The following is a 27,124-nucleotide window of genomic DNA, read 5'->3' as shown; positions in this document are numbered from 1 at the left end:
TCCTAATAGTGTTGTCCTATAGGACCCTGGTCCTAACAGTGTTGTCCTATAGGACCTTGGTCCTAACAGTGTTGTCCTATAGGACCCTGGTCATAACAGTGTTGTCCTTTAGGACCCTGGTCCTAACAGTGTTGTCCTATAGGACCCTGGTCCTAACAGTGTTGTCCTATAGGACCCTGGTCCTAACAGTGTTGTCCTATAGGACCCTGGTCCTAACAGTGTTGTCCTCTAGGACCCTGGTCCTAATAGTGTTGTCCTATAGGACCCTGGTCCTAACAGTGTTGTCCTATAGGACCCTGGTCCTAACAGTGTTGTCCTATAGGACCCTGGTCCTAACAGTGTTGTCCTTTAGGACCCTGGTCCTAACAGTGTTGTCCTATAGGACCCTGGGCCTAACAGTGTTGTCCTTTAGGACCCTGGTCCTAACAGTGTTGTCCTTTAGGACCCTGGTCCTAACAGTGTTGTCCTATAGGACCCTGGTCCTAACAGTGTTGTCCTATAGGACCCTGGTCCTAACAGTGTTGTCCTAAAGTACCCTGGTCCTAACAGTGTTGTCCTATAGGACCCTGGTCCTAACTGTGTTGTCCTATAGGACCCTGGTCTAACAGTGTTGTCCTATAGGACCCTGGTCCTAACAGTGTTGTCCTATAGGACCCTGGTCCTAACAGTGTTGTCCTATAGGACCCTGGTCCTAACAGTGTTGTCCTATAGGACCCTGGTCCTAACAGTGTTGTCCTATAGGACCCTGGTCCTAACAGTATTGTCCTTTAGGACCATGGTCCTAACAGTGTTGTCCTTTAGGACCCTGGTCTTAACAGTGTTGTCCTATAGGACCCTGGTCCTAACAGTGTTGTCCTATAGGACCCTGGTCCTAACAGTGTTGTCCTATAGGACCCTGGTCCTAAAAGTGTTGTCCTATAGGACCCTGGTCCTAACAGTGTTGTCCTTTAGGACCCTGGTCCTAACAGTGTTGTCCTATAGGACCCTGGTCCTAACAGTGTTGTCCTTTAGGACCCTGGTCCTAACAGTGTTGTCCTATAGGACCCTGGTCCTAACAGTGTTGTCCTATAGGACCCTGGTCCTAACAGTGTTGTCCTATAGGACCCTGGTCCTAACAGTGTTGTCCTATAGGACCCTGGTCCTAACAGTGTTGTCCTATAGGACCCTGGTTCTAACAGTGTTGTCTTATAGGACCCTGGTCCTAACTGTGTTGTCCTATAGGACCCTGGTCTAACAGTGTTGTCCTATAGGACCCTGGTCTAACAGTGTTGTCCTATAGGACCCTGGTCCTAACAGTGTTGTCCTATAGGACCCTGGTCCTAACAGTGTTGTCCTATAGGACCCTGGTCTAACAGTGTTGTCCTATAGGACCCTGGTCTAACAGTGTTGTCCTATAGGACCCTGGTCCTAACAGTGTTGTCCTATAGGACCCTGGTCCTAACAGTGTTGTCCTATAGGACCCTGGTCCTAACAGTGTTGTCCTATAGGACCCTGGTCCTAACAGTGTTGTCCTATAGGACCCTGGTTCTAACAGTGTTGTCTTATAGGACCCTGGTCCTAACTGTGTTGTCCTATAGGACCCTGGTCTAACAGTGTTGTCCTATAGGACCCTGGTTTAACAGTGTTGTCCTATAGGACCCTGGTCCTAACAGTGTTGTCCTATAGGACCCTGGTCCTAACAGTGTTGTCCTATAGGACCCTGGTCTAACAGTGTTGTCCTATAGGACCCTGGTCTAACAGTGTTGTCCTATAGGACCCTGGTCCTAACAGTGTTGTCCTATAGGACCCTGGTCCTAACAGTGTTGTCCTATAGGACCCTGGTCCTAACAGTGTTGTCCTATAGGACCCTGGTCTAACAGTGTTTTCCTATAGGACCCTGGTCCTAACAGTGTTGTCCTATAGGACCCTGGTCCTAACAGTGTTGTCCTATAGGACCCTGGTCCTAACAGTGTTGTCCTCTAGGACCCTGGTCCTAATAGTGTTGTCCTATAGGACCCTGGTCCTAACAGTGTTGTCCTATAGGACCTTGGTCCTAACAGTGTTGTCCTATAGGACCCTGGTCCTAACAGTGTTGTCCTTTAGGACCCTGGTCCTAACAGTGTTGTCCTTTAGGACCCTGGTCCTAACAGTGTTGTCCTATAGGACCCTGGTCCTAACAGTGTTGTCCTATAGGACCCTGGTCCTAACAGTGTTGTCCTAAAGTACCCTGGTCCTAACAGTGTTGTCCTATAGGACCCTGGTCCTAACTGTGTTGTCCTATAGGACCCTGGTCTAACAGTGTTGTCCTATAGGACCCTGGTCCTAACAGTGTTGTCCTATAGGACCCTGGTCCTAACAGTGTTGTCCTATAGGACCCTGGTCCTAACAGTGTTGTCCTATAGTACCCTGGTCTAACAGTGTTGTCCTATAGGACCCTGGTCCTAACAGTGTTGTCCTATAGGACCCTGGTCTAACAGTGTTGTCCTATAGGACCCTGGTCCTAACAGTGTTGTCCTATAGGACCCTGGTCCTAACTGTGTTGTCCTATAGGACCCTGGTCTAACAGTGTTGTCCTATAGTACCCTGGTCTAACAGTGTTGTCCTATAGGACCCTGGTCCTAACAGTGTTGTCCTATAGGACCCTGGTCTAACAGTGTTGTCCTATAGGACCCTGGTCCTAACAGTGTTGTCCTATACGACCCTGGTCCTTACAGTGTTGTCCTCTAGGACCCTGGTCCTGACAGTATTGTCCTATAGGACCCTGGTCCTAAGAGTGTTGTCCTATAGGACCCTGGTCCTAACAGTGTTGTCCTATAGGACCCTGGTCTAACAGTGTTGTCCTATTGGAACCTGGTCCTTACAGTGTTGTCCTCTAGGACCCTGGTCCTAACAGTGTTGTCCTATAGGACCATGGTCCTAACAGTGTTGTCCTATAGGACCTTGGTCCTAACAGTGTTGCCCTATAGGACCCTGGTCCTAACAGTGTTGTCCTTTAGGACCCTGGTCCTAACAGTGTTGTCCTATAGGACCCTGGTCCTAACAGTGTTGTCCTATAGGACCCTGGTCCTAACAGTGTTGTCCTATAGGACCCTAGTCCTAACATTGTTGTCCTTTAGGACCCTGGTCCTAACAGTGTTGTCCTATAGGACCCTGTTCCTAACAGTGTTGTCCTTTAGGACCCTGGTCCTAAAAGTGTTGTCCTTTAGGACCATGGTCCTAACAGTGTTGTCCTATGGACCCTTGTCCTAACAGTGTTGTCCTATAGGACCCTGGTCCTAACAGTGTTGTCCTATTGTACCCTGGTCCTAACAGTGTTGTCCTATAGGACCCTGGTCCTAGCTGTGTTGTCCTATAGGACACTGGTCTAACAGTGTTGTCCTATAGGACCCTGGTCTAACAGTGTTGTCCTATAGGACCCTGGTCCTAACAGTGCTGTCCTATAGGACCCTGGTCTAACAGTGTTGTCCTATAGGACCCTGGTCCTAACAGTGTTGTCCTATAGGACCCTGGTCCTAACAGTGTTGTCCTATAGGACCCTGGTCCTAACTGTGTTGTCCTATAGGACCCTGGTCTAACAGTGTTGTCCTATAGGACCCTGGTCCTAACAGTGTTGTCCTATAGGACCCTGGTCCTAACAGTGTTGTCCTATAGGACCCTGGTCCTAACAGTGTTGTCCTATAGTACCCTGGTCTAACAGTGTTGTCCTATAGGACCCTGGTCCTAACAGTGTTGTCCTATAGGACCCTGGTCTAACAGTGTTGTCCTATAGGACCCTGGTCCTAACAGTGTTGTCCTATAGGACCCTGGTCCTAACTGTGTTGTCCTATAGGACCCTGGTCTAACAGTGTTGTCCTATAGGACCCTGGTCATAACAGTGTTGTCCTATAGTACCCTGGTCTAACAGTGTTGTCCTATAGGACCCTGGTCCTAACAGTGTTGTCCTATAGGACCCTGGTCTAACAGTGTTGTCCTATAGGACCCTGGTCCTAACAGTGTTGTCCTATACGACCCTGGTCCTTACAGTGTTGTCCTCTAGGACCCTGGTCCTAACAGTATTGTTCTATAGGACCCTGGTCCTAAGAGTGTTGTCCTATAGGACCCTGGTCCTAACAGTGTTGTCCTATAGGACCCTGGTCTAACAGTGTTGTCCTATTGGAACCTGGTCCTTACAGTGTTGTCCTCTAGGACCCTGGTCCTAACAGTGTTGTCCTATAGGACCATGGTCCTAACAGTGTTGTCCTATAGGACCTTGGTCCTAACAGTGTTGTCCTATAGGACCCTGGTCCTAACAGTGTTGTCCTATAGGACCCTAGTCCTAACATTGTTGTCCTTTAGGACCCTGGTCCTAACAGTGTTGTCCTATAGGACCCTGTTCCTAACAGTGTTGTCCTTTAGGACCCTGGTCCTAAAAGTGTTGTCCTTTAGGACCCTGGTCCTAACAGTGTTGTCCTATGGACCCTTGTCCTAACAGTGTTGTCCTATAGGACCCTGGTCCTAACAGTGTTGTCCTATTGTACCCTGGTCCTAACAGTGTTGTCCTATAGGACCCTGGTCCTAGCTGTGTTGTCCTATAGGACACTGGTCTAACAGTGTTGTCCTATAGGACCCTGGTCTAACAGTGTTGTCCTATAGGACCCTGGTCCTAACAGTGTTGTCCTATAGGACCCTGGTCCTAACAGTGTTGTCCTATAGGACCCTGGTCCTAACAGTGTTGTCCTATAGGACCCTGGTCCTAACTGTGTTGTCCTATAGGACCCTGGTCTAACAGTGTTGTCCTATAGGACCCTGGTCCTAACAGTGTTGTCCTATAGGACCCTGGTCCTAACAGTGTTGTCCTATAGGACCCTGGTCCTAACAGTGTTGTCCTATAGTACCCTGGTCTAACAGTGTTGTCCAATAGGACCCTGGTCCTAACAGTGTTGTCCTATAGGACCCTGGTCTAACAGTGTTGTCCTATAGGACCCTGGTCCTAACAGTGTTGTCCTATAGGACCCTGGTCCTAACTGTGTTGTCCTATAGGACCCTGGTCTAACAGTGTTGTCCTATAGGACCCTGGTCATAACAGTGTTGTCCTATAGTACCCTGGTCTAACAGTGTTGTCCTATAGGACCCTGGTCCTAACAGTGTTGTCCTATAGGACCCTGGTCTAACAGTGTTGTCCTATAGGACCCTGGTCCTAACAGTGTTGTCCTATACGACCCTGGTCCTTACAGTGTTGTCCTCTAGGACCCTGGTCCTAACAGTATTGTTCTATAGGACCCTGGTCCTAAGAGTGTTGTCCTATAGGACCCTGGTCCTAACAGTGTTGTCCTATAGGACCCTGGTCTAACAGTGTTGTCCTATTGGAACCTGGTCCTTACAGTGTTGTCCTCTAGGACCCTGGTCCTAACAGTGTTGTCCTATAGGACCATGGTCCTAACAGTGTTGTCCTATAGGACCTTGGTCCTAACAGTGTTGTCCTATAGGACCCTGGTCCTAACAGTGTTGTCCTTTAGGACCCTGGTCCTAACAGTGTTGTCCTATAGGACCCTGGTCCTAACAGTGTTGTCCTATAGGACCCTGGTCCTAACAGTGTTGTCCTATAGGACCCTAGTCCTAACATTGTTGACCTTTAGGACCCTGGTCCTAACAGTGTTGTCCTATAGGACCCTGTTCCTAACAGTGTTGTCCTTTAGGACCCTGGTCCTAAAAGTGTTGTCCTTTAGGACCCTGGTCCTAACAGTGTTGTCCTATGGACCCTGGTCCTAACAGTGTTGTCCTATAGGACCCTGGTCCTAACAGTGTTGTCCTATTGTACCCTGGTCCTAACAGTGTTGTCCTATAGGACCCTGGTCCTAGCTGTGTTGTCCTATAGGACACTGGTCTAACAGTGTTGTCCTATAGGACCCTGGTCTAACAGTGTTGTCCTATAGGACCCTGGTCCTAACAGTGTTGTCCTATAGGACCCTGGTCCTAACAGTGTTGTCCTTTAGGACCCTGGTCCTAACAGTGTTGTCCTTTAGGACCCTGGTCCTAACAGTGTTGTCCTATAGGACCCTGGTCCTAACAGTGTTGTCCTATAGGACCCTGGTCATAACAGTGTTGTCCTTTAGGACCCTGGTCTAACAGTGTTGTCCTATTGGACCCTGGTCCTCACAGTGTTGTCCTCTAGGACCCTGGTCCTGACAGTGTTGTCCTATAGGACCCTGGTCCTAACAGTGTTGTCCTATAGGACCCTGGTCCTAACAGTATTGTCCTTTAGGACCCTGGTCCTAACAGTGTTGTCCTTTAGGACCCTGGTCTTAACAGTGTTGTCCTATAGGACCCTGGTCCTAACAGTGTTGTCCTATAGGACCCTGGTCCTAACAGTGTTGTCCTTTAGGACCCTGGTCCTAACAGTGTTGTCCTATAGGACCCTGGTCCTAACAGTGTTGTCCTTTAGGACCCTGGTCCTAACAGTGTTGTCCTATAGGACCCTGGTCCTAACATTGTTGTCCTATAGGACCCTGGTCCTAACAGTGTTGTCCTATAGGACCCTGGTCCTAACAGTGTTGTCCTATAGGACCCTGGTCCTAACTGTGTTGTCCTATAGGACCCTGGTCTAACAGTGTTGTCCTATAGTACCCTGGTCTAACAGTGTTGTCCTATAGGACCCTGGTCCTAACAGTGTTGTCCTATAGGACCCTGGTCTAACAGTGTTGTCCTATAGGACCCTGGTCCTAACAGTGTTGTCCTATACGACCCTGGTCCTTACAGTGTTGTCCTCTAGGACCCTGGTCCTGACAGTATTGTCCTATAGGACCCTGGTCCTAAGAGTGTTGTCCTATAGGACCCTGGTCCTAACAGTGTTGTCCTATAGGACCCTGGTCTAACAGTGTTGTCCTATTGGAACCTGGTCCTTACAGTGTTGTCCTCTAGGACCCTGGTCCTAACAGTGTTGTCCTATAGGACCATGGTCCTAACAGTGTTGTCCTATAGGACCTTGGTCCTAACAGTGTTGTCCTATAGGACCCTGGTCCTAACAGTGTTGTCCTTTAGGACCCTGGTCCTAACAGTGTTGTCCTATAGGACCCTGGTCCTAACAGTGTTGTCCTATAGGACCCTGGTCCTAACAGTGTTGTCCTATAGGACCCTAGTCCTAACATTGTTGTCCTTTAGGACCCTGGTCCTAACAGTGTTGTCCTATAGGACCCTGTTCCTAACAGTGTTGTCCTTTAGGACCCTGGTCCTAAAAGTGTTGTCCTTTAGGACCCTGGTCCTAACAGTGTTGTCCTATGGACCCTGGTCCTAACAGTGTTGTCCTATAGGACCCTGGTCCTAACAGTGTTGTCCTATTGTACCCTGGTCCTAACAGTGTTGTCCTATAGGACCCTGGTCCTAGCTGTGTTGTCCTATAGGACACTGGTCTAACAGTGTTGTCCTATAGGACCCTGGTCTAACAGTGTTGTCCTATAGGACCCTGGTCCTAACAGTGCTGTCCTATAGGACCCTGGTCTAACAGTGTTGTCCTATAGGACCCTGGTCCTAACAGTGTTGTCCTATAGGACCCTGGTCCTAACAGTGTTGTCCTATAGGACCCTGGTCCTAACTGTGTTGTCCTATAGGACCCTGGTCTAACAGTGTTGTCCTATAGGACCCTGGTCCTAACAGTGTTGTCCTATAGGACCCTGGTCCTAACAGTGTTGTCCTATAGGACCCTGGTCCTAACAGTGTTGTCCTATAGTACCCTGGTCTAACAGTGTTGTCCTATAGGACCCTGGTCCTAACAGTGTTGTCCTATAGGACCCTGGTCTAACAGTGTTGTCCTATAGGACCCTGGTCCTAACAGTGTTGTCCTATAGGACCCTGGTCCTAACTGTGTTGTCCTATAGGACCCTGGTCTAACAGTGTTGTCCTATAGGACCCTGGTCCTAACAGTGTTGTCCTATAGTACCCTGGTCTAACAGTGTTGTCCTATAGGACCCTGGTCCTAACAGTGTTGTCCTATAGGACCCTGGTCTAACAGTGTTGTCCTATAGGACCCTGGTCCTAACAGTGTTGTCCTATACGACCCTGGTCCTTACAGTGTTGTCCTCTAGGACCCTGGTCCTAACAGTATTGTTCTATAGGACCCTGGTCCTAAGAGTGTTGTCCTATAGGACCCTGGTCCTAACAGTGTTGTCCTATAGGACCCTGGTCTAACAGTGTTGTCCTATTGGAACCTGGTCCTTACAGTGTTGTCCTCTAGGACCCTGGTCCTAACAGTGTTGTCCTATAGGACCATGGTCCTAACAGTGTTGTCCTATAGGACCTTGGTCCTAACAGTGTTGTCCTATAGGACCCTGGTCCTAACAGTGTTGTCCTTTAGGACCCTGGTCCTAACAGTGTTGTCCTATAGGACCCTGGTCCTAACAGTGTTGTCCTATAGGACCCTGGTCCTAACAGTGTTGTCCTATAGGACCCTAGTCCTAACATTGTTGACCTTTAGGACCCTGGTCCTAACAGTGTTGTCCTATAGGACCCTGTTCCTAACAGTGTTGTCCTTTAGGACCCTGGTCCTAAAAGTGTTGTCCTTTAGGACCCTGGTCCTAACAGTGTTGTCCTATGGACCCTGGTCCTAACAGTGTTGTCCTATAGGACCCTGGTCCTAACAGTGTTGTCCTATTGTACCCTGGTCCTAACAGTGTTGTCCTATAGGACCCTGGTCCTAGCTGTGTTGTCCTATAGGACACTGGTCTAACAGTGTTGTCCTATAGGACCCTGGTCTAACAGTGTTGTCCTATAGGACCCTGGTCCTAACAGTGTTGTCCTATAGGACCCTGGTCCTAACAGTGTTGTCCTTTAGGACCCTGGTCCTAACAGTGTTGTCCTTTAGGACCCTGGTCCTAACAGTGTTGTCCTATAGGACCCTGGTCCTAACAGTGTTGTCCTATAGGACCCTGGTCATAACAGTGTTGTCCTTTAGGACCCTGGTCTAACAGTGTTGTCCTATTGGACCCTGGTCCTCACAGTGTTGTCCTCTAGGACCCTGGTCCTGACAGTGTTGTCCTATAGGACCCTGGTCCTAACAGTGTTGTCCTATAGGACCCTGGTCCTAACAGTATTGTCCTTTAGGACCCTGGTCCTAACAGTGTTGTCCTTTAGGACCCTGGTCTTAACAGTGTTGTCCTATAGGACCCTGGTCCTAACAGTGTTGTCCTATAGGACCCTGGTCCTAACAGTGTTGTCCTTTAGGACCCTGGTCCTAACAGTGTTGTCCTATAGGACCCTGGTCCTAACAGTGTTGTCCTTTAGGACCCTGGTCCTAACAGTGTTGTCCTATAGGACCCTGGTCCTAACATTGTTGTCCTATAGGACCCTGGTCCTAACAGTGTTGTCCTATAGGACCCTGGTCCTAACAGTGTTGTCCTATAGGACCCTGGTCCTAACTGTGTTGTCCTATAGGACCCTGGTCTAACAGTGTTGTCCTATAGTACCCTGGTCTAACAGTGTTGTCCTATAGGACCCTGGTCCTAACAGTGTTGTCCTATAGGACCCTGGTGTAACAGTGTTGTCCTATAGGACCCTGGTCCTAACAGTGTTGTCCTATACGACCCTGGTCCTTACAGTGTTGTCCTCTAGGACCCTGGTCCTGACAGTATTGTCCTATAGGACCCTGGTCCTAAGAGTGTTGTCCTATAGGACCCTGGTCCTAACAGTGTTGTCCTATAGGACCCTGGTCTAACAGTGTTGTCCTATAGGAACCTGGTCCTTACAGTGTTGTCCTCTAGGACCCTGGTCCTAACAGTGTTGTCCTATAGGACCATGGTCCTAACAGTGTTGTCCTATAGGACCTTGGTCCTAACAGTGTTGTCCTATAGGACCCTGGTCCTAACAGTGTTGTCCTTTAGGACCCTGGTCCTAACAGTGTTGTCCTATAGGACCCTGGTCCTAACAGTGTTGTCCTATAGGACCCTGGTCCTAACAGTGTTGTCCTATAGGACCCTAGTCCTAACATTGTTGTCCTTTAGGACCCTGGTCCTAACAGTGTTGTCCTATAGGACCCTGTTCCTAACAGTGTTGTCCTTTAGGACCCTGGTCCTAAAAGTGTTGTCCTTTAGGACCCTGGTCCTAACAGTGTTGTCCTATGGACCCTGGTCCTAACAGTGTTGTCCTATAGGACCCTGGTCCTAACAGTGTTGTCCTATTGTACCCTGGTCCTAACAGTGTTGTCCTATAGGACCCTGGTCCTAGCTGTGTTGTCCTATAGGACACTGGTCTAACAGTGTTGTCCTATAGGACCCTGGTCTAACAGTGTTGTCCTATAGGACCCTGGTCCTAACAGTGCTGTCCTATAGGACCCTGGTCTAACAGTGTTGTCCTATAGGACCCTGGTCCTAACAGTGTTGTCCTATAGGACCCTGGTCCTAACAGTGTTGTCCTATAGGACCCTGGTCCTAACTGTGTTGTCCTATAGGACCCTGGTCTAACAGTGTTGTCCTATAGGACCCTGGTCCTAACAGTGTTGTCCTATAGGACCCTGGTCCTAACAGTGTTGTCCTATAGGACCCTGGTCCTAACAGTGTTGTCCTATAGTACCCTGGTCTAACAGTGTTGTCCTATAGGACCCTGGTCCTAACAGTGTTGTCCTATAGGACCCTGGTCTAACAGTGTTGTCCTATAGGACCCTGGTCCTAACAGTGTTGTCCTATAGGACCCTGGTCCTAACTGTGTTGTCCTATAGGACCCTGGTCTAACAGTGTTGTCCTATAGGACCCTGGTCCTAACAGTGTTGTCCTATAGTACCCTGGTCTAACAGTGTTGTCCTATAGGACCCTGGTCCTAACAGTGTTGTCCTATAGGACCCTGGTCTAACAGTGTTGTCCTATAGGACCCTGGTCCTAACAGTGTTGTCCTATACGACCCTGGTCCTTACAGTGTTGTCCTCTAGGACCCTGGTCCTAACAGTATTGTCCTATAGGACCCTGGTCCTAAGAGTGTTGTCCTATAGGACCCTGGTCCTAACAGTGTTGTCCTATAGGACCCTGGTCTAACAGTGTTGTCCTATTGGAACCTGGTCCTTACAGTGTTGTCCTCTAGGACCCTGGTCCTAACAGTGTTGTCCTATAGGACCATGGACCTAACAGTGTTGTCCTATAGGACCTTGGTCCTAACAGTGTTGTCCTATAGGACCCTGGTCCTAACAGTGTTGTCCTTTAGGACCCTGGTCCTAACAGTGTTGTCCTATAGGACCCTGGTCCTAACAGTGTTGTCCTATAGGACCCTGGTCCTAACAGTGTTGTCCTATAGGACCCTAGTCCTAACATTGTTGTCCTTTAGGACCCTGGTCCTAACAGTGTTGTCCTATAGGACCCTGTTCCTAACAGTGTTGTCCTTTAGGACCCTGGTCCTAAAAGTGTTGTCCTTTAGGACCCTGGTCCTAACAGTGTTGTCCTATGGACCCTGGTCCTAACAGTGTTGTCCTATAGGACCCTGGTCCTAACAGTGTTGTCCTATTGTACCCTGGTCCTAACAGTGTTGTCCTATAGGACCCTGGTCCTAGCTGTGTTGTCCTATAGGACACTGGTCTAACAGTGTTGTCCTATAGGACCCTGGTCTAACAGTGTTGTCCTATAGGACCCTGGTCCTAACAGTGTTGTCCTATAGGACCCTGGTCCTAACAGTGTTGTCCTTTAGGACCCTGGTCCTAACAGTGTTGTCCTTTAGGACCCTGGTCCTAACAGTGTTGTCCTATAGGACCCTGGTCCTAACAGTGTTGTCCTATAGGACCCTGGTCATAACAGTGTTGTCCTATAGGACCCTGGTCTAACAGTGTTGTCCTATTGGACCCTGGTCCTCACAGTGTTGTCCTCTAGGACCCTGGTCCTGACAGTGTTGTCCTATAGGACCCTGGTCCTAACAGTGTTGTCCTATAGGACCCTGGTCCTAACAGTATTGTCCTTTAGGACCCTGGTCCTAACAGTGTTGTCCTTTAGGACCCTGGTCTTAACAGTGTTGTCCTATAGGACCCTGGTCCTAACAGTGTTGTCCTATAGGACCCTGGTCCTAACAGTGTTGTCCTTTAGGACCCTGGTCCTAACAGTGTTGTCCTATAGGACCCTGGTCCTAACAGTGTTGTCCTTTAGGACCCTGGTCCTAACAGTGTTGTCCTATAGGACCCTGGTCCTAACATTGTTGTCCTATAGGACCCTGGTCCTAACAGTGTTGTCCTATAGGACCCTGGTCCTAACAGTGTTGTCCTATAGGACCCTGGTCCTAACAGTGTTGTCCTATAGGACCCTGGTTCTAACAGTGTTGTCTTATAGGACCCTGGTCCTAACTGTCTTGTCCTATAGGACCCTGGTCTAACAGTGTTGTCCTATAGGACCCTGGTCTAACAGTGTTGTCCTATAGGACCCTGGTCCTAACAGTGTTGTCCTATAGGACCCTGGTCCTAACAGTGTTGTCCTATAGGACCCTGGTCTAACAGTGTTGTCCTATAGGACCCTGGTCTAACAGTGTTGTCCTATAGGACCCTGGTCCTAACAGTGTTGTCCTATAGGACCCTGGTCCTAACAGTGTTGTCCTATAGGACCCTGGTCCTAACTGTGTTGTCCTATAGGACCCTGGTCTAACAGTGTTGTCCTATAGGACCCTGGTCCTAACAGTGTTGTCCTATAGTACCCTGGTCTAACAGTGTTGTCCTATAGGACCCTGGTCCTAACAGTGTTGTCCTATAGGACCCTGGTCTAACAGTGTTGTCCTATAGGACCCTGGTCCTAACAGTGTTGTCCTATACGACCCTGGTCCTTACAGTGTTGTCCTCTAGGACCCTGGTCCTAACAGTATTGTCCTATAGGACCCTGGTCCTAAGAGTGTTGTCCTATAGGACCCTGGTCCTAACAGTGTTGTCCTATAGGACCCTGGTCTAACAGTGTTGTCCTATTGGAACCTGGTCCTTACAGTGTTGTCCTCTAGGACCCTGGTCCTAACAGTGTTGTCCTATAGGACCATGGTCCTAACAGTGTTGTCCTATAGGACCTTGGTCCTAACAGTGTTGTCCTATAGGACCCTGGTCCTAACAGTGTTGTCCTTTAGGACCCTGGTCCTAACAGTGTTGTCCTATAGGACCCTGGTCCTAACAGTGTTGTCCTATAGGACCCTGGTCCTAACAGTGTTGTCCTATAGGACCCTAGTCCTAACATTGTTGTCCTTTAGGACCCTGGTCCTAACAGTGTTGTCCTATAGGACCCTGTTCCTAACAGTGTTGTCCTTTAGGACCCTGGTCCTAAAAGTGTTGTCCTTTAGGACCCTGGTCCTAACAGTGTTGTCCTATGGACCCTGGTCCTAACAGTGTTGTCCTATAGGACCCTGGTCCTAGCTGTGTTGTCCTATAGGACACTGGTCTAACAGTGTTGTCCTATAGGACCCTGGTCCTAACAGTGTTGTCCTATAGGACCCTGGTCCTAACAGTGTTGTCCTTTAGGACCCTGGTCCTAACAGTGTTGTCCTTTAGGACCCTGGTCCTAACAGTGTTGTCCTATAGGACCCTGGTCCTAACAGTGTTGTCCTATAGGACCCTGGTCATAACAGTGTTGTCCTATAAGACCCTGGTCTAACAGTGTTGTCCTATTGGACCCTGGTCCTTACAGTGTTGTCCTCTAGGACCCTGGTCCTGACAGTGTTGTCCTATAGGACCCTGGTCCTAACAGTGTTGTCCTATAGGACACTGGTCCTAACAGTATTGTCCTTTAGGACCCTGGTCCTAACAGTGTTGTCCTTTAGGACCCTGGTCTTAACAGTGTTGTCCTATAGGACCCTGGTCCTAACAGTGTTGTCCTATAGGACCCTGGTCCTAACAGTGTTGTCCTTTAGGACCCTGGTCCTAACAGTGTTGTCCTATAGGACCCTGGTCCTAACAGTGTTGTCCTTTAGGACCCTGGTCCTAACAGTGTTGTCCTATAGGACGCTGGTCCTAACATTGTTGTCCTATAGGACCCTGGTCCTAACAGTGTTGTCCTATAGGACCCTGGTCCTAACAGTGTTGTCCTATAGGACCCTGGTTCTAACAGTGTTGTCTTATAGGACCCTGGTCCTAACTGTGTTGTCCTATAGGACCCTGGTCTAACAGTGTTGTCCTATAGGACCCTGGTCTATCAGTGTTGTCCTATAGGACCCTGGTCCTAACAGTGTTGTCCTATAGGACCCTGGTCCTAACAGTGTTGTCCTATAGGACCCTGGTCTAACAGTGTTGTCCTATAGGACCCTGGTCTAACAGTGTTGTCCTATAGGACCCTGGTCCTAACAGTGTTGTCCTATAGGACCCTGGTCCTAACAGTGTTGTCCTATAGGACCCTGGTCCTAACAGTGTTGTCCTATAGGACCCTGGTCCTAACAGTGTTGTCCTATAGGACCCTGGTCCTAATGATGTTGTCCATAGGACCCTGGTCCTAACAGTATTGTCCTATAGGGCCCTGGTCCTAACAGTGTTGTCCTATAGGACCCTGGTCCTAACAGTGTTGTCCTATAGGACCCTGGTCCTAACAGTGTTGTCCTACAGGACCCCGGTCCTAACAGTGTTGTCCTATAGGACCCTGGTCCTAACAGTGTTGTCCTATAGGACCCTGGTCCTAACAGTGTTGTCCTATAGGACCCTGGTCCTAACAGTGTTGTCCTATAGGACCCTGGTCCTAACAGTGTTGTCCTATAGGACCCTGGTCCTAACAGTGTTGTCCTATAGGACCCTGGTCCTAACAGTGTTGTCCTATAGGACCCTGGTCCTAATGATGTTGTCCTATAGGACCCTGGTCCTAACAGTGTTGTCCTATAGGACCCTGGTCCTAACAGTGTTGTCCTATAGGACCCTGGTCCTAACAGTGTTGTCCTATAGGACCCTGGTCCTAACAGTGTTGTCCTATAGGACCCTGGTCCTAACAGTGTTGTCCTATAGGACCCTGGTCCTAACAGTGTTGTCCTATAGGACCCTGGTCCTAACAGTGTTGTCCTACAGGACCCTGGTCCTAACAGTGTTGTCCTATAGGACCCTGTTCCTAACAGTGTTGTCCTTTAGGACCCTGGTCCTAAAAGTGTTGTCCTTTAGGACCCTGGTCCTAACAGTGTTGTCCTATGGACCCTGGTCCTAACAGTGTTGTCCTATAGGACCCTGGTCCTAACAGTGTTGTCCTATTGTACCCTGGTCCTAACAGTGTTGTCCTATAGGACCCTGGTCCTAGCTGTGTTGTCCTATAGGACACTGGTCTAACAGTGTTGTCCTATAGGACCCTGGTCTAACAGTGTTGTCCTATAGGACCCTGGTCCTAACAGTGCTGTCCTATAGGACCCTGGTCTAACAGTGTTGTCCTATAGGACCCTGGTCCTAACAGTGTTGTCCTATAGGACCCTGGTCCTAACAGTGTTGTCCTATAGGACCCTGGTCCTAACTGTGTTGTCCTATAGGACCCTGGTCTAACAGTGTTGTCCTATAGGACCCTGGTCCTAACAGTGTTGTCCTATAGGACCCTGGTCCTAACAGTGTTGTCCTATAGGACCCTGGTCCTAACAGTGTTGTCCTATAGTACCCTGGTCTAACAGTGTTGTCCTATAGGACCCTGGTCCTAACAGTGTTGTCCTATAGGACCCTGGTCTAACAGTGTTGTCCTATAGGACCCTGGTCCTAACAGTGTTGTCCTATAGGACCCTGGTCCTAACTGTGTTGTCCTATAGGACCCTGGTCTAACAGTGTTGTCCTATAGGACCCTGGTCCTAACAGTGTTGTCCTATAGTACCCTGGTCTAACAGTGTTGTCCTATAGGACCCTGGTCCTAACAGTGTTGTCCTATAGGACCCTGGTCTAACAGTGTTGTCCTATAGGACCCTGGTCCTAACAGTGTTGTCCTATACGACCCTGGTCCTTACAGTGTTGTCCTCTAGGACCCTGGTCCTAACAGTATTGTCCTATAGGACCCTGGTCCTAAGAGTGTTGTCCTATAGGACCCTGGTCCTAACAGTGTTGTCCTATAGGACCCTGGTCTAACAGTGTTGTCCTATTGGAACCTGGTCCTTACAGTGTTGTCCTCTAGGACCCTGGTCCTAACAGTGTTGTCCTATAGGACCATGGTCCTAACAGTGTTGTCCTATAGGACCTTGGTCCTAACAGTGTTGTCCTATAGGACCCTGGTCCTAACAGTGTTGTCCTTTAGGACCCTGGTCCTAACAGTGTTGTCCTATAGGACCCTGGTCCTAACAGTGTTGTCCTATAGGACCCTGGTCCTAACAGTGTTGTCCTATAGGACCCTAGTCCTAACATTGTTGTCCTTTAGGACCCTGGTCCTAACAGTGTTGTCCTATAGGACCCTGTTCCTAACAGTGTTGTCCTTTAGGACCCTGGTCCTAAAAGTGCTGTCCTTTAGGACCCTGGTCCTAACAGTGTTGTCCTATGGACCCTGGTCCTAACAGTGTTGTCCTATAGGACCCTGGTCCTAACAGTGTTGTCCTATTGTACCCTGGTCCTAACAGTGTTGTCCTATAGGACCCTGGTCCTAGCTGTGTTGTCCTATAGGACACTGGTCTAACAGTGTTGTCCTATAGGACCCTGGTCTAACAGTGTTGTCCTATAGGACCCTGGTCCTAACAGTGTTGTCCTATAGGACCCTGGTCCTAACAGTGTTGTCCTTTAGGACCCTGGTCCTAACAGTGTTGTCCTTTAGGACCCTGGTCCTAACAGTGTTGTCCTATAGGACCCTGGTCCTAACAGTGTTGTCCTATAGGACCCTGGTCATAACAGTGTTGTCCTATAGGACCCTGGTCTAACAGTGTTGTCCTATTGGACCCTGGTCCTCACAGTGTTGTCCTCTAGGACCCTGGTCCTGACAGTGTTGTCCTATAGGACCCTGGTCCTAACAGTGTTGTCCTATAGGACCCTGGTCCTAACAGTATTGTCCTTTAGGACCCTGGTCCTAACAGTGTTGTCCTTTAGGACCCTGGTCTTAACAGTGTTGTCCTATAGGACCCTGGTCCTAACAGTGTTGTCCTATAGGACCCTGGTCCTAACAGTGTTGTCCTTTAGGACCCTGGTCCTAACAGTGTTGTCCTATAGGACCCTGGTCCTAACAGTGTTGTCCTTTAGGACCCTGGTCCTAACAGTGTTGTCCTATAGGACCCTGGTCCTAACATTGTTGTCCTATAGGACCCTGGTCCTAACAGTGTTGTCCTATAGGACCCTGGTCCTAACAGTGTTGTCCTATAGGACCCTGGTCCTAACAGTGTTGTCCTATAGGACCCTGGTTCTAACAGTGTTGTCTTATAGGACCCTGGTCCTAACTGTCTTGTCCTATAGGACCCTGGTCTAACAGTGTTGTCCTATAGGACCCTGGTCTAACAGTGTTGTCCTATAGGACCCTGGTCCTAACAGTGTTGTCCTATAGGACCCTGGTCCTAACAGTGTTGTCCTATAGGACCCTGGTCTAACAGTGTTGTCCTATAGGACCCTGGTCTAACAGTGTTGTCCTATAGGACCCTGGTCTAACAGTGTTGTCCTATTGGACCCTGGTCCTCACAGTGTTGTCCTCTAGGACCCTGGTCCTGACAGTGTTGTCCTATAGGACCCTGGTCCTAACAGTGTTGTCCTATAGGACCCTGGTCCTAACAGTATTGTCCTTTAGGACCCTGGTCCTAACAGTGTTGTCCTTTAGGACCCTGGTCTTAACAGTGTTGTCCTATAGGACCCTGGTCCTAACAGTGTTGTCCTATAGGACCCTGGTCCTAACAGTGTTGTCCTATAGGACCCTGGTCCTAACTGTGTTGTCCTATAGGACCCTGGTCTAACAGTGTTGTCCTATAGGACCCTGGTCCTAACAGTGTTGTCCTATAGTACCCTGGTCTAACAGTGTTGTCCTATAGGACCCTGGTCCTAACAGTGTTGTCCTATAGGACCCTGGTCTAACAGTGTTGTCCTATAGGACCCTGGTCCTAACAGTGTTGTCCTATACGACCCTGGTCCTTACAGTGTTGTCCTCTAGGACCCTGGTCCTAACAGTATTGTCCTATAGGACCCTGGTCCTAAGAGTGTTGTCCTATAGGACCCTGGTCCTAACAGTGTTGTCCTATAGGACCCTGGTCTAACAGTGTTGTCCTATTGGAACCTGGTCCTTACAGTGTTGTCCTCTAGGACCCTGGTCCTAACAGTGTTGTCCTATAGGACCATGGTCCTAACAGTGTTGTCCTATAGGACCTTGGTCCTAACAGTGTTGTCCTATAGGACCCTGGTCCTAACAGTGTTGTCCTTTAGGACCCTGGTCCTAACAGTGTTGTCCTATAGGACCCTGGTCCTAACAGTGTTGTCCTATAGGACCCTGGTCCTAACAGTGTTGTCCTATAGGACCCTAGTCCTAACATTGTTGTCCTTTAGGACCCTGGTCCTAACAGTGTTGTCCTATAGGACCCTGTTCCTAACAGTGTTGTCCTTTAGGACCCTGGTCCTAAAAGTGTTGTCCTTTAGGACCCTGGTCCTAACAGTGTTGTCCTATGGACCCTGGTCCTAACAGTGTTGTCCTATAGGACCCTGGTCCTAGCTGTGTTGTCCTATAGGACACTGGTCTAACAGTGTTGTCCTATAGGACCCTGGTCCTAACAGTGTTGTCCTATAGGACCCTGGTCCTAACAGTGTTGTCCTTTAGGACCCTGGTCCTAACAGTGTTGTCCTTTAGGACCCTGGTCCTAACAGTGTTGTCCTATAGGACCCTGGTCCTAACAGTGTTGTCCTATAGGACCCTGGTCATAACAGTGTTGTCCTATAAGACCCTGGTCTAACAGTGTTGTCCTATTGGACCCTGGTCCTTACAGTGTTGTCCTCTAGGACCCTGGTCCTGACAGTGTTGTCCTATAGGACCCTGGTCCTAACAGTGTTGTCCTATAGGACACTGGTCCTAACAGTATTGTCCTTTAGGACCCTGGTCCTAACAGTGTTGTCCTTTAGGACCCTGGTCTTAACAGTGTTGTCCTATAGGACCCTGGTCCTAACAGTGTTGTCCTATAGGACCCTGGTCCTAACAGTGTTGTCCTTTAGGACCCTGGTCCTAACAGTGTTGTCCTATAGGACCCTGGTCCTAACAGTGTTGTCCTTTAGGACCCTGGTCCTAACAGTGTTGTCCTATAGGACGCTGGTCCTAACATTGTTGTCCTATAGGACCCTGGTCCTAACAGTGTTGTCCTATAGGACCCTGGTCCTAACAGTGTTGTCCTATAGGACCCTGGTTCTAACAGTGTTGTCTTATAGGACCCTGGTCCTAACTGTGTTGTCCTATAGGACCCTGGTCTAACAGTGTTGTCCTATAGGACCCTGGTCTATCAGTGTTGTCCTATAGGACCCTGGTCCTAACAGTGTTGTCCTATAGGACCCTGGTCCTAACAGTGTTGTCCTATAGGACCCTGGTCTAACAGTGTTGTCCTATAGGACCCTGGTCTAACAGTGTTGTCCTATAGGACCCTGGTCCTAACAGTGTTGTCCTATAGGACCCTGGTCCTAACAGTGTTGTCCTATAGGACCCTGGTCCTAACAGTGTTGTCCTATAGGACCCTGGTCCTAACAGTGTTGTCCTATAGGACCCTGGTCCTAATGATGTTGTCCATAGGACCCTGGTCCTAACAGTATTGTCCTATAGGGCCCTGGTCCTAACAGTGTTGTCCTATAGGACCCTGGTCCTAACAGTGTTGTCCTATAGGACCCTGGTCCTAACAGTGTTGTCCTACAGGACCCCGGTCCTAACAGTGTTGTCCTATAGGACCCTGGTCCTAACAGTGTTGTCCTATAGGACCCTGGTCCTAACAGTGTTGTCCTATAGGACCCTGGTCCTAACAGTGTTGTCCTATAGGACCCTGGTCCTAACAGTGTTGTCCTATAGGACCCTGGTCCTAACAGTGTTGTCCTATAGGACCCTGGTCCTAACAGTGTTGTCCTATAGGACCCTGGTCCTAACAGTGTTGTCCTATAGGACCCTGGTCCTAATGATGTTGTCTTATAGGACCCTGGTCTATAGAAGTGCAATAAGGTTGTAATAAGGTGTGACTGAGAGGAGCTACTTAGCAGCTATACCACACAGCCCTCAGAGATACAGATCAGCAACACACCCAGAGATAAAGAGTGTGTGTGTGTGTGTGTGTGTGTGTGTGTGTGTGTGTGTGTGTGTGTGTGTGTGTGTGTGTGTGTGTGTGTGTGTGTGTGTGAATCATTGACTGTTAATGGTATAATGAGTTATGTATTTCTCAGCTCAGGGTCATTCTCCTCTCCTCTCCTCTCCTCACCCCTCCCCTCCTCTCCTCACCCCTCCTCTCCCCTCCTCACCCCTCCTCTCCTCACCCCTCCTCACCCTTCCTCACCCCTCCTCTCCTCTCCTCTCCTCACCCCTCCTCTCCCCTCCCCTCCTCACCCTAACAGACAGAGAGTGAGGAGGGAGGGAAGGAAGACAGAGTACATGAAGTAGAGAAGTGGTTCTTACCCAACAGGTCGTTTTGAGGCATCCAATCCACCAACTTGGTATTGTTGCCTAGGTTACTGGGCGGAACCCCCGAGAACCTACAGTCAGACAGGGAAAGACAGAAAAACAGGTTAGACAGACAGAGAGGTAGATGGTTAGAGTGATGCCATGCGGTTTGATCTCTTACCCTACTGCTGGTTTCACTGTTCTACCTGCTAACACACCTGGTGTCCCAGGTCTAAATCAGGCCCTGATTAGAGGGGAACAATGACTGGTGTCCCAGGTCTAAATCAGCCCCTGATTAGAGGGGAATCACCCACCTGGTGTCCCAGGTCTAAATCAAGCCCTGAATAGAGGGGAATCACCCACCTGGTGTCCCAGGTCTAAATCAGGCCCTGATTAGAGGGAAGAATGACTGGTGTCCCAGGTCTAAACCAGGCCCTGATTAGAGGGAAGAATGACTGGTGTCCCAGGTCTAAACCAGGCCCTGATTAGAGGGAAGAATGACTGGTGTCCCAGGTCTAAATCAGGCCCTGATTAGAGGGGAACAATGAACATACAGCAGTGGAACTTCCAGGTCCAGATTTGAATTGGAGTGCAATACAGAGAAGTACAATCAAGAACACTTTCCACATTCTAGAATTGAATGGCAGTTGGAAAGAACAGACTCTAGCACCCAGCGGTGTTCTAGAACCCAGCGGTATCTGAACTAAATGACTACCGCCCCGTAGCACTCACTTCTGTCATCATGAAGTGCTTTGGGAGACTAGTCAAGGATCATATTACCTCCACCCTACCTGACACCCTTGACCCACTTCAATTTGCTTACCGCCCCAATAGGTCCACAGACGACGCAATCGCCATCACACTGCACACTGCCCTATCCCATCTGGACAAGAGGAATACCTATGTAAGAATGTTGTTCATTGACTATAGCTCAGCGTTCAACACCATAGTACCCTAAAAGCTCATCATTAAGCTGGAGGCCCTGGGTCTCAACCCCGCACTGTGCAACTGGGTCCTGGACTTCCTGACGGGCCGCCCCCAAGGTGGTGAGGGTAGGTAACAACATCTCCACCCCTCTGATCCTCAACACTTAGGCCCCACAAGGGTGCATTCTCAGCCCCCTCCTGACTGCGTGACCATGCACGCCTCTAACTCAATCATCAAGTTTGCAGACAACGCTACAGTGGTAGGCCGGATCACCAACAACGACGAGACGGCCTACAGGGAGGAGGAAAACAACCTCTCACTCACCGACAACAAAACAAAGGAGATGATCGTGGACTCCAGACAAACTGAAATGGTCCACCCACACAGACAGGGTGGTGAAGAAGGCGCAACAACCTCAGAAGGCTGAAGAAATTTGGCTTGTCACCTAAAACCCTCACACACTTATACAGATGCACAATCGAGAGCATCCTGTAGGGCTGTATCACCGCCCACAACCACAGGGCTCTCCAGAGGGAAGTGATGTCTGCACAATGCATCACCGGGGGCTAAACTACCTGCCCTCCCAGGACACCTCACCACCCGATGTCACAGGAAGGCCAAAAAGATCGCCAAGGACATCAACCACCCGAGCCACTGCCTGTTCACCCCGCTATCATCCAGAAGGTGAGGTCAGTACAGGTGCATCAAAGCAGGGACCGAGAGACTGAAAAACAGCTTCTATCTGAAGGCCATCAGACTGTTAAACAGCCATCACTAACATAGAGAGGCTGCTGCCAACATACAGACTCAAAATCATTGGCCACTTTAATACATGGATCACTTGTCACTTTAATAATGTTTACATATCTTGCATTACTCATCTCATATGTATATACTGTATTTATACCATCTACTGCATCTTGCCTATGCCGCTCTGTACCATTACTCATCTCATATGTATATACTGTTTTTTATACCATCTACTGCATCTTGCCGATGCCGCTCGGCCATCACTCATCTATATATTTATTTATATGTACATATTCTCATTCACCTCTTTAGATGTGTGTGTATTAGGTAGTTGTTGGGGAATTGTTAGATTACTTGTTAGATATTACTGCACGGTGAGGAACTAGAAGCACAAGCATTTCTCTACACTCAGCATTAACACCTGCTAACCATGTGACCAATAACATCTGCTTACCATGTGACCAATAACATCTGCTAACCATGTGACCAATAACATCTGCTAACCGCGTGACCAATAACATCTGCTAACCATTTGACCAATAACATCTGCTAACCATGTGACCAATAACATCTGCTAACCATGTGACCAATAACATCTGCTAACCACGTGACCAATAACATCTGCTAACCATGTGACCAATAACATCTGCTAACCATGTGACCAATAACATCTGCTAACCACGTGACCAATAACATCTGCTAACCATGTGACCAATAACATCTGCTAACCATGTGACCAATAACATCTGCTAACCATGTGACCAATAACATCTGCTAACCACGTGACCAATAACATCTGCTAACCATGTGACCAATAACATCTGCTAACCATGTGACCAATAACATCTGCTAACCATGTGACCAATAACATCTGCTAACCATGTGACCAATTACATCTGCTAACCACGTGACCAATAACATCTGCTAACCATGTGACCAATAACATCTGCTAACCATGTGACCAATAACATCTGCTAACCATGTGACCAATAACATCTGCTAACCATGTGACCAATAACATCTGCTAACCATGTGACCATTAACATCTGCTAACTATGTGACCATTAACATCTGCTAACCATGTGACCAATAACATCTGCTAACCATGTATACGTGACCAATAAAATTCCCTCCTGATTAAGGTCAGGATTGGGTAATAGTATCTGATCCTAGATCTGTAGCTAGGGGGTAATAGTCTCTTATCCTCGATCTGTAGATAGGGGGTAATAGTCTCTGATCCTAGATCTGTAGCTAGGGGGTAATAGTCTCTGATCCTAGATCTGTAACTAGGGGGTAATAGTCTCTGATCCTAGATCTGTAACTAGGGGGTAATAGTCTCTGATCCTAGATCTGTAGCTAGGGGGTAATAGTCTCTGATCCTAGATCTGTAGCTAGGGGGTAATAGTCTCTGATCCTAGATCTGTAGCTAGGGGGTAATAGTATCTGATCCTAGATCTGTAGCTAGGGGGTAATAGTCTCTGATCCTAGATCTGTAGCTAGGGGGAAAGTACTTAAGAGTCTCTGCTACATGACTAAATGGCTTCAGTGTTTCTGACCTGAGAGCTGAGAGATACTGTGAGAAACTCCTCTGTCACTGCAGACACACTGGGACATTTGTATGCATTCATTATCTCCCTCTCTCTCCCTCTTCCTCCTCCTCCCACTCCTCTACCTCTCTCTCCCTCTTCCCCCCTCAGCCCACAACAAACCCACAATTCACCAGGCAACCAATCAATGTTTCACTTCATATGTCTCTTTCTCTCTGTCTCTCTCTCTCTGTCTCTCTCTCTCTCTCTCTCTCTCTCTCTTTAACGAATCCCCTGCTGCATCATTCTCACCTTCACTCATTAAAAAACGACATGATGACACACACACACACACACACAAATATAGGAGGCAGTAACCACACAGCAGGTTTTTAAAACCATTGAGGGTTCCAATATAAACTCTCCTGATGACATCACAACACACCAGGGGGTGTATTAATCAATTCAAATCAAACTTTATTTGTGACATGCGGCGAATACAACCCAAGTATAGACCTGACCGTGAAATGCTGACTTTACAAGCCCTTAACCAACAGGTGTAGACCTGACCGTGAAATGCTGACTTTACAAGCCCTTAACCAACAGGTGTAGACCTGACCGTGAAATGCTTACTTTACAAGCCCTTAACCAACAGGTGTAGACCTCACAGTGAAATGCTGACTTTACAAGCCCTTAACCAACAGGTGTAGACCTGACCGTGAAATGCTTACTTTACAAGCCCTTAACCAACAGGTGTAGACCTGACCGTGAAATGCTTACTTTACAAGCCCTTAACCAACAGGTGTAGACCTGACCGTGAAATGCTTACTTTACAAGCCCTTAACCAACAGGTGTAGACCTCACAGTGAAATGCTGACTTTACAAGCCCTTAACCAACAATGCAGTTCAAGAAGAGTTAAGAAAATATTTTCACAAATAAACTAAAGTTACGAGGTTATATACAGGAGGTACCGGTACTGAGTCAGTGTGCAGGTTAGAGGTCATTTGTACATGTAGGTAGGGGTGAAGTCACAAGCAGTGTACTAGCAGTGTAAAAAACAAATAGAGGGAGGGGTGGCCATTTGATTAATTGTTCAGGAGACTTATGGCTTGGTGGTAAGAAGCTGTTAAGGAGCCTTTTGGTCCTAGACTTGGCATTCTGGTACCGCTTGCAGTGCGGTAGCAGAGAAAACAGTCTATAACTTGGGCGACTGGAGTCTCTGACAATTTTATGGGCTTTCCTCTGATACCGCCTATTATATAGGTCCTGGATGGCAGGAAGCTTGGTCCCAGTGATGTACTGGGCTGTACGCACTGCCCTCTGTAGCGCCTTATGGTCAGATGCAGAGCAGTTGTCATACCAGGCGGTGATGCAACCAGTCAGGATGCTTTCGATGGTGCAGCTGTAGAACTTTTTGAGGATCTGAGAGGGAAAAGGTTTTGTCGTGCCCTCTTCATGACTGTCTTGGTGTGTTTGGACCATGATAGTTTGTTGGTGATGTGGACGCCAAGGAACTTGAAACTCTCAACCTGCTCCATTACAGCCCCGTCAATGTTAATAGGGGCCTGTTTGGCCCGCCTTTTCCTGTAGTCCACGATCAGCTCCTTTGTCTTGCTCACATTGAGGGAGAGGTTGTTGTCCTGGCACCACACTGCCAGGTCTCTGACCTCCTCCCTATAGGCTGTCTCATCGTTGTCGGTGATCAGACCTACCACTGTTGTGTCGTCAGCAAATGTAATGATGGTGTTGGAGTCGTGTTTGGCCACGCAGTCATGAGTGAACAGGGAATACAGAAGGGGACTAAGTACACACGCTTGAGGGAACCCAGTGTTGAGGATCAGCGTGGCAGACGTGGCAGACATGTTGTTGCCTACCTTCACCACCTGGGGCCAGCCCGTCAGGAAGTCTAGGACCCAGTTGCAGAGGGAGGTGTTTAGATCCAGGGTCCTTAGCTTAGTGATGAGCTTCGTGGGCACTATGGTGTTGAACGCTGAGCTGTAGTCAATGAACAGCATTCTCACATAGGTGGTACTTTTGTCCAGGTGGGAAAGGGCAGTGTGGAGTGCAATAGAGATTGCGTCATCTGTGGATCTGTTGGAGCGGTATGCGAATTGGAGTGGGTCTAGGATATCCGGGATGATGGTGTGGATGTGAGCCATGACCAGCCTTTCAAAGCACTGCATGGCTACCGACGTGAGTGCTTTGGGCGGTAATCATTTAGGCAGGTTACTTTAGCTTTCTTGAGCACAGGGACTATGGTGGAAACATGTAGGTATTACAGACTCGGCCAGGGAGATGTTGGAAATGTCAGTGAAAAGACACTTGACAGTTGGTCAGTGCATGCTTTGAGTACATGTCCTGGTATTCCGTCTGGCCCCGCGGCTTTGTGAATGTTGACCTGTTTAATTGCTCACATCGGCTTCTGAGACCATTGTCACACAGTCTTCCAGAACAGCTAGCGCTCTCGTGCATGCTTCAGTGTTGCTTGCCTCGAAGTGAGCATAAAAGGCATTTAACTCATCTGGTAGGTTCGCATCACTGGGCAGCTCGCGTCTGGGTTTCCCTTTGTAGTCTGTAATAGTTTTTAAGCCCTGCCATATCTGACGGGCGTCAGAGCCAGTGTAGTAGGATTAAATCTTAGTCCTGTATTGAAGCTTTGCTTGTTTTATGGTTCGTCTGAGGGCATAGCGGGATTTCTTATAAGCGTCCGGATTAGTGTCCCGTTCCTTGAGAGCGGCAGCTCTAGCCTTTAGCTCAGTGCGGATGTTTCCTGTAATCCATGGCTTCTGGTTGGGGTATGTACGTACAGTCGCTGTGCGGACGACGTCGTCAATGTATTTATTGATGAAGCCGATGACTGAGGTGGTGTACTCCTCAATGCCATCGGAAGGATCCCGGAACCTATTCCAGGCTGTGCGAGCAAAACAGTCCTGTATTGTAGCCTCCTCGTCATCTGACCACTTCCGTTTTGAGCAAGTCACTGGTACTTCCTGCTTTAGTTTTCGCTTGTAATCAGGAATCAGCAGGATAAAATGATGCTCAGATTTGCCAGAAGGAGGGCGAGGGAGAGCTTTGTACACGTCTCTGTATGTGGAGTAAAGGTGGTCTAGTGGTTTTTGTTTGCCTGCATTAAAGTCCCCGGCCACTAGGAGCGCCACTTCTGGGTGAGCATTTTCTTCTTTGCTTATGGCCCTATAGAGTTGGTTGAGTGCTAGTCTTAGTGCCAGCATTGGTCTGTGGTGGTAAATAGACGGCTATGAATAATATAGATGACAACTCTCTTGGTAGATAGTGTTGGTCTACAGCTTATCATAAGGTACTCTACCTCAGGTGAGGTATTGTAGTCTATATAGGGAATAGGGTTTTGACTAGACATATTGTAGTCTATATAGGGAATAGGGTTCTGACCAGACATATTGTAGTCTATATAGGGAATAGGGTTCTGACCAGACATATTAGGTGTAGATGATAGAGAATACAGATGAACAGGGGGTCGTGACCAGCCTCACACTCCAGTACAGTAAGTG

At 48.6% G+C, this 27,124-nt stretch overlaps 1 protein-coding gene across 1 annotated transcript in view; it reads right to left on the bottom strand.

Annotated features, from left to right (window-relative positions):
• Positions 1 to 27,124, bottom strand: part of ugt8 (UDP glycosyltransferase 8) — a 98,256-nt gene that overhangs the window by 20,918 nt on the left and 50,214 nt on the right. Inside the window, exon 5 of the mRNA XM_036971968.2 lies at positions 20,409 to 20,485. Within this exon, the coding sequence (XP_036827863.1) occupies positions 20,409 to 20,485 (77 nt within the window). The remainder of the gene's footprint in view (positions 1 to 20,408; positions 20,486 to 27,124) is intronic.

Source organism: Oncorhynchus mykiss, chromosome 10, assembly GCF_057628025.1.
Source record: "Oncorhynchus mykiss isolate SJ-2025 chromosome 10, ASM5762802v1, whole genome shotgun sequence".
In the NCBI taxonomy this organism is placed as follows: Eukaryota; Metazoa; Chordata; class Actinopteri; order Salmoniformes; family Salmonidae; genus Oncorhynchus; species Oncorhynchus mykiss.
This window is presented reverse-complemented; position numbering and strand designations above follow the sequence as displayed.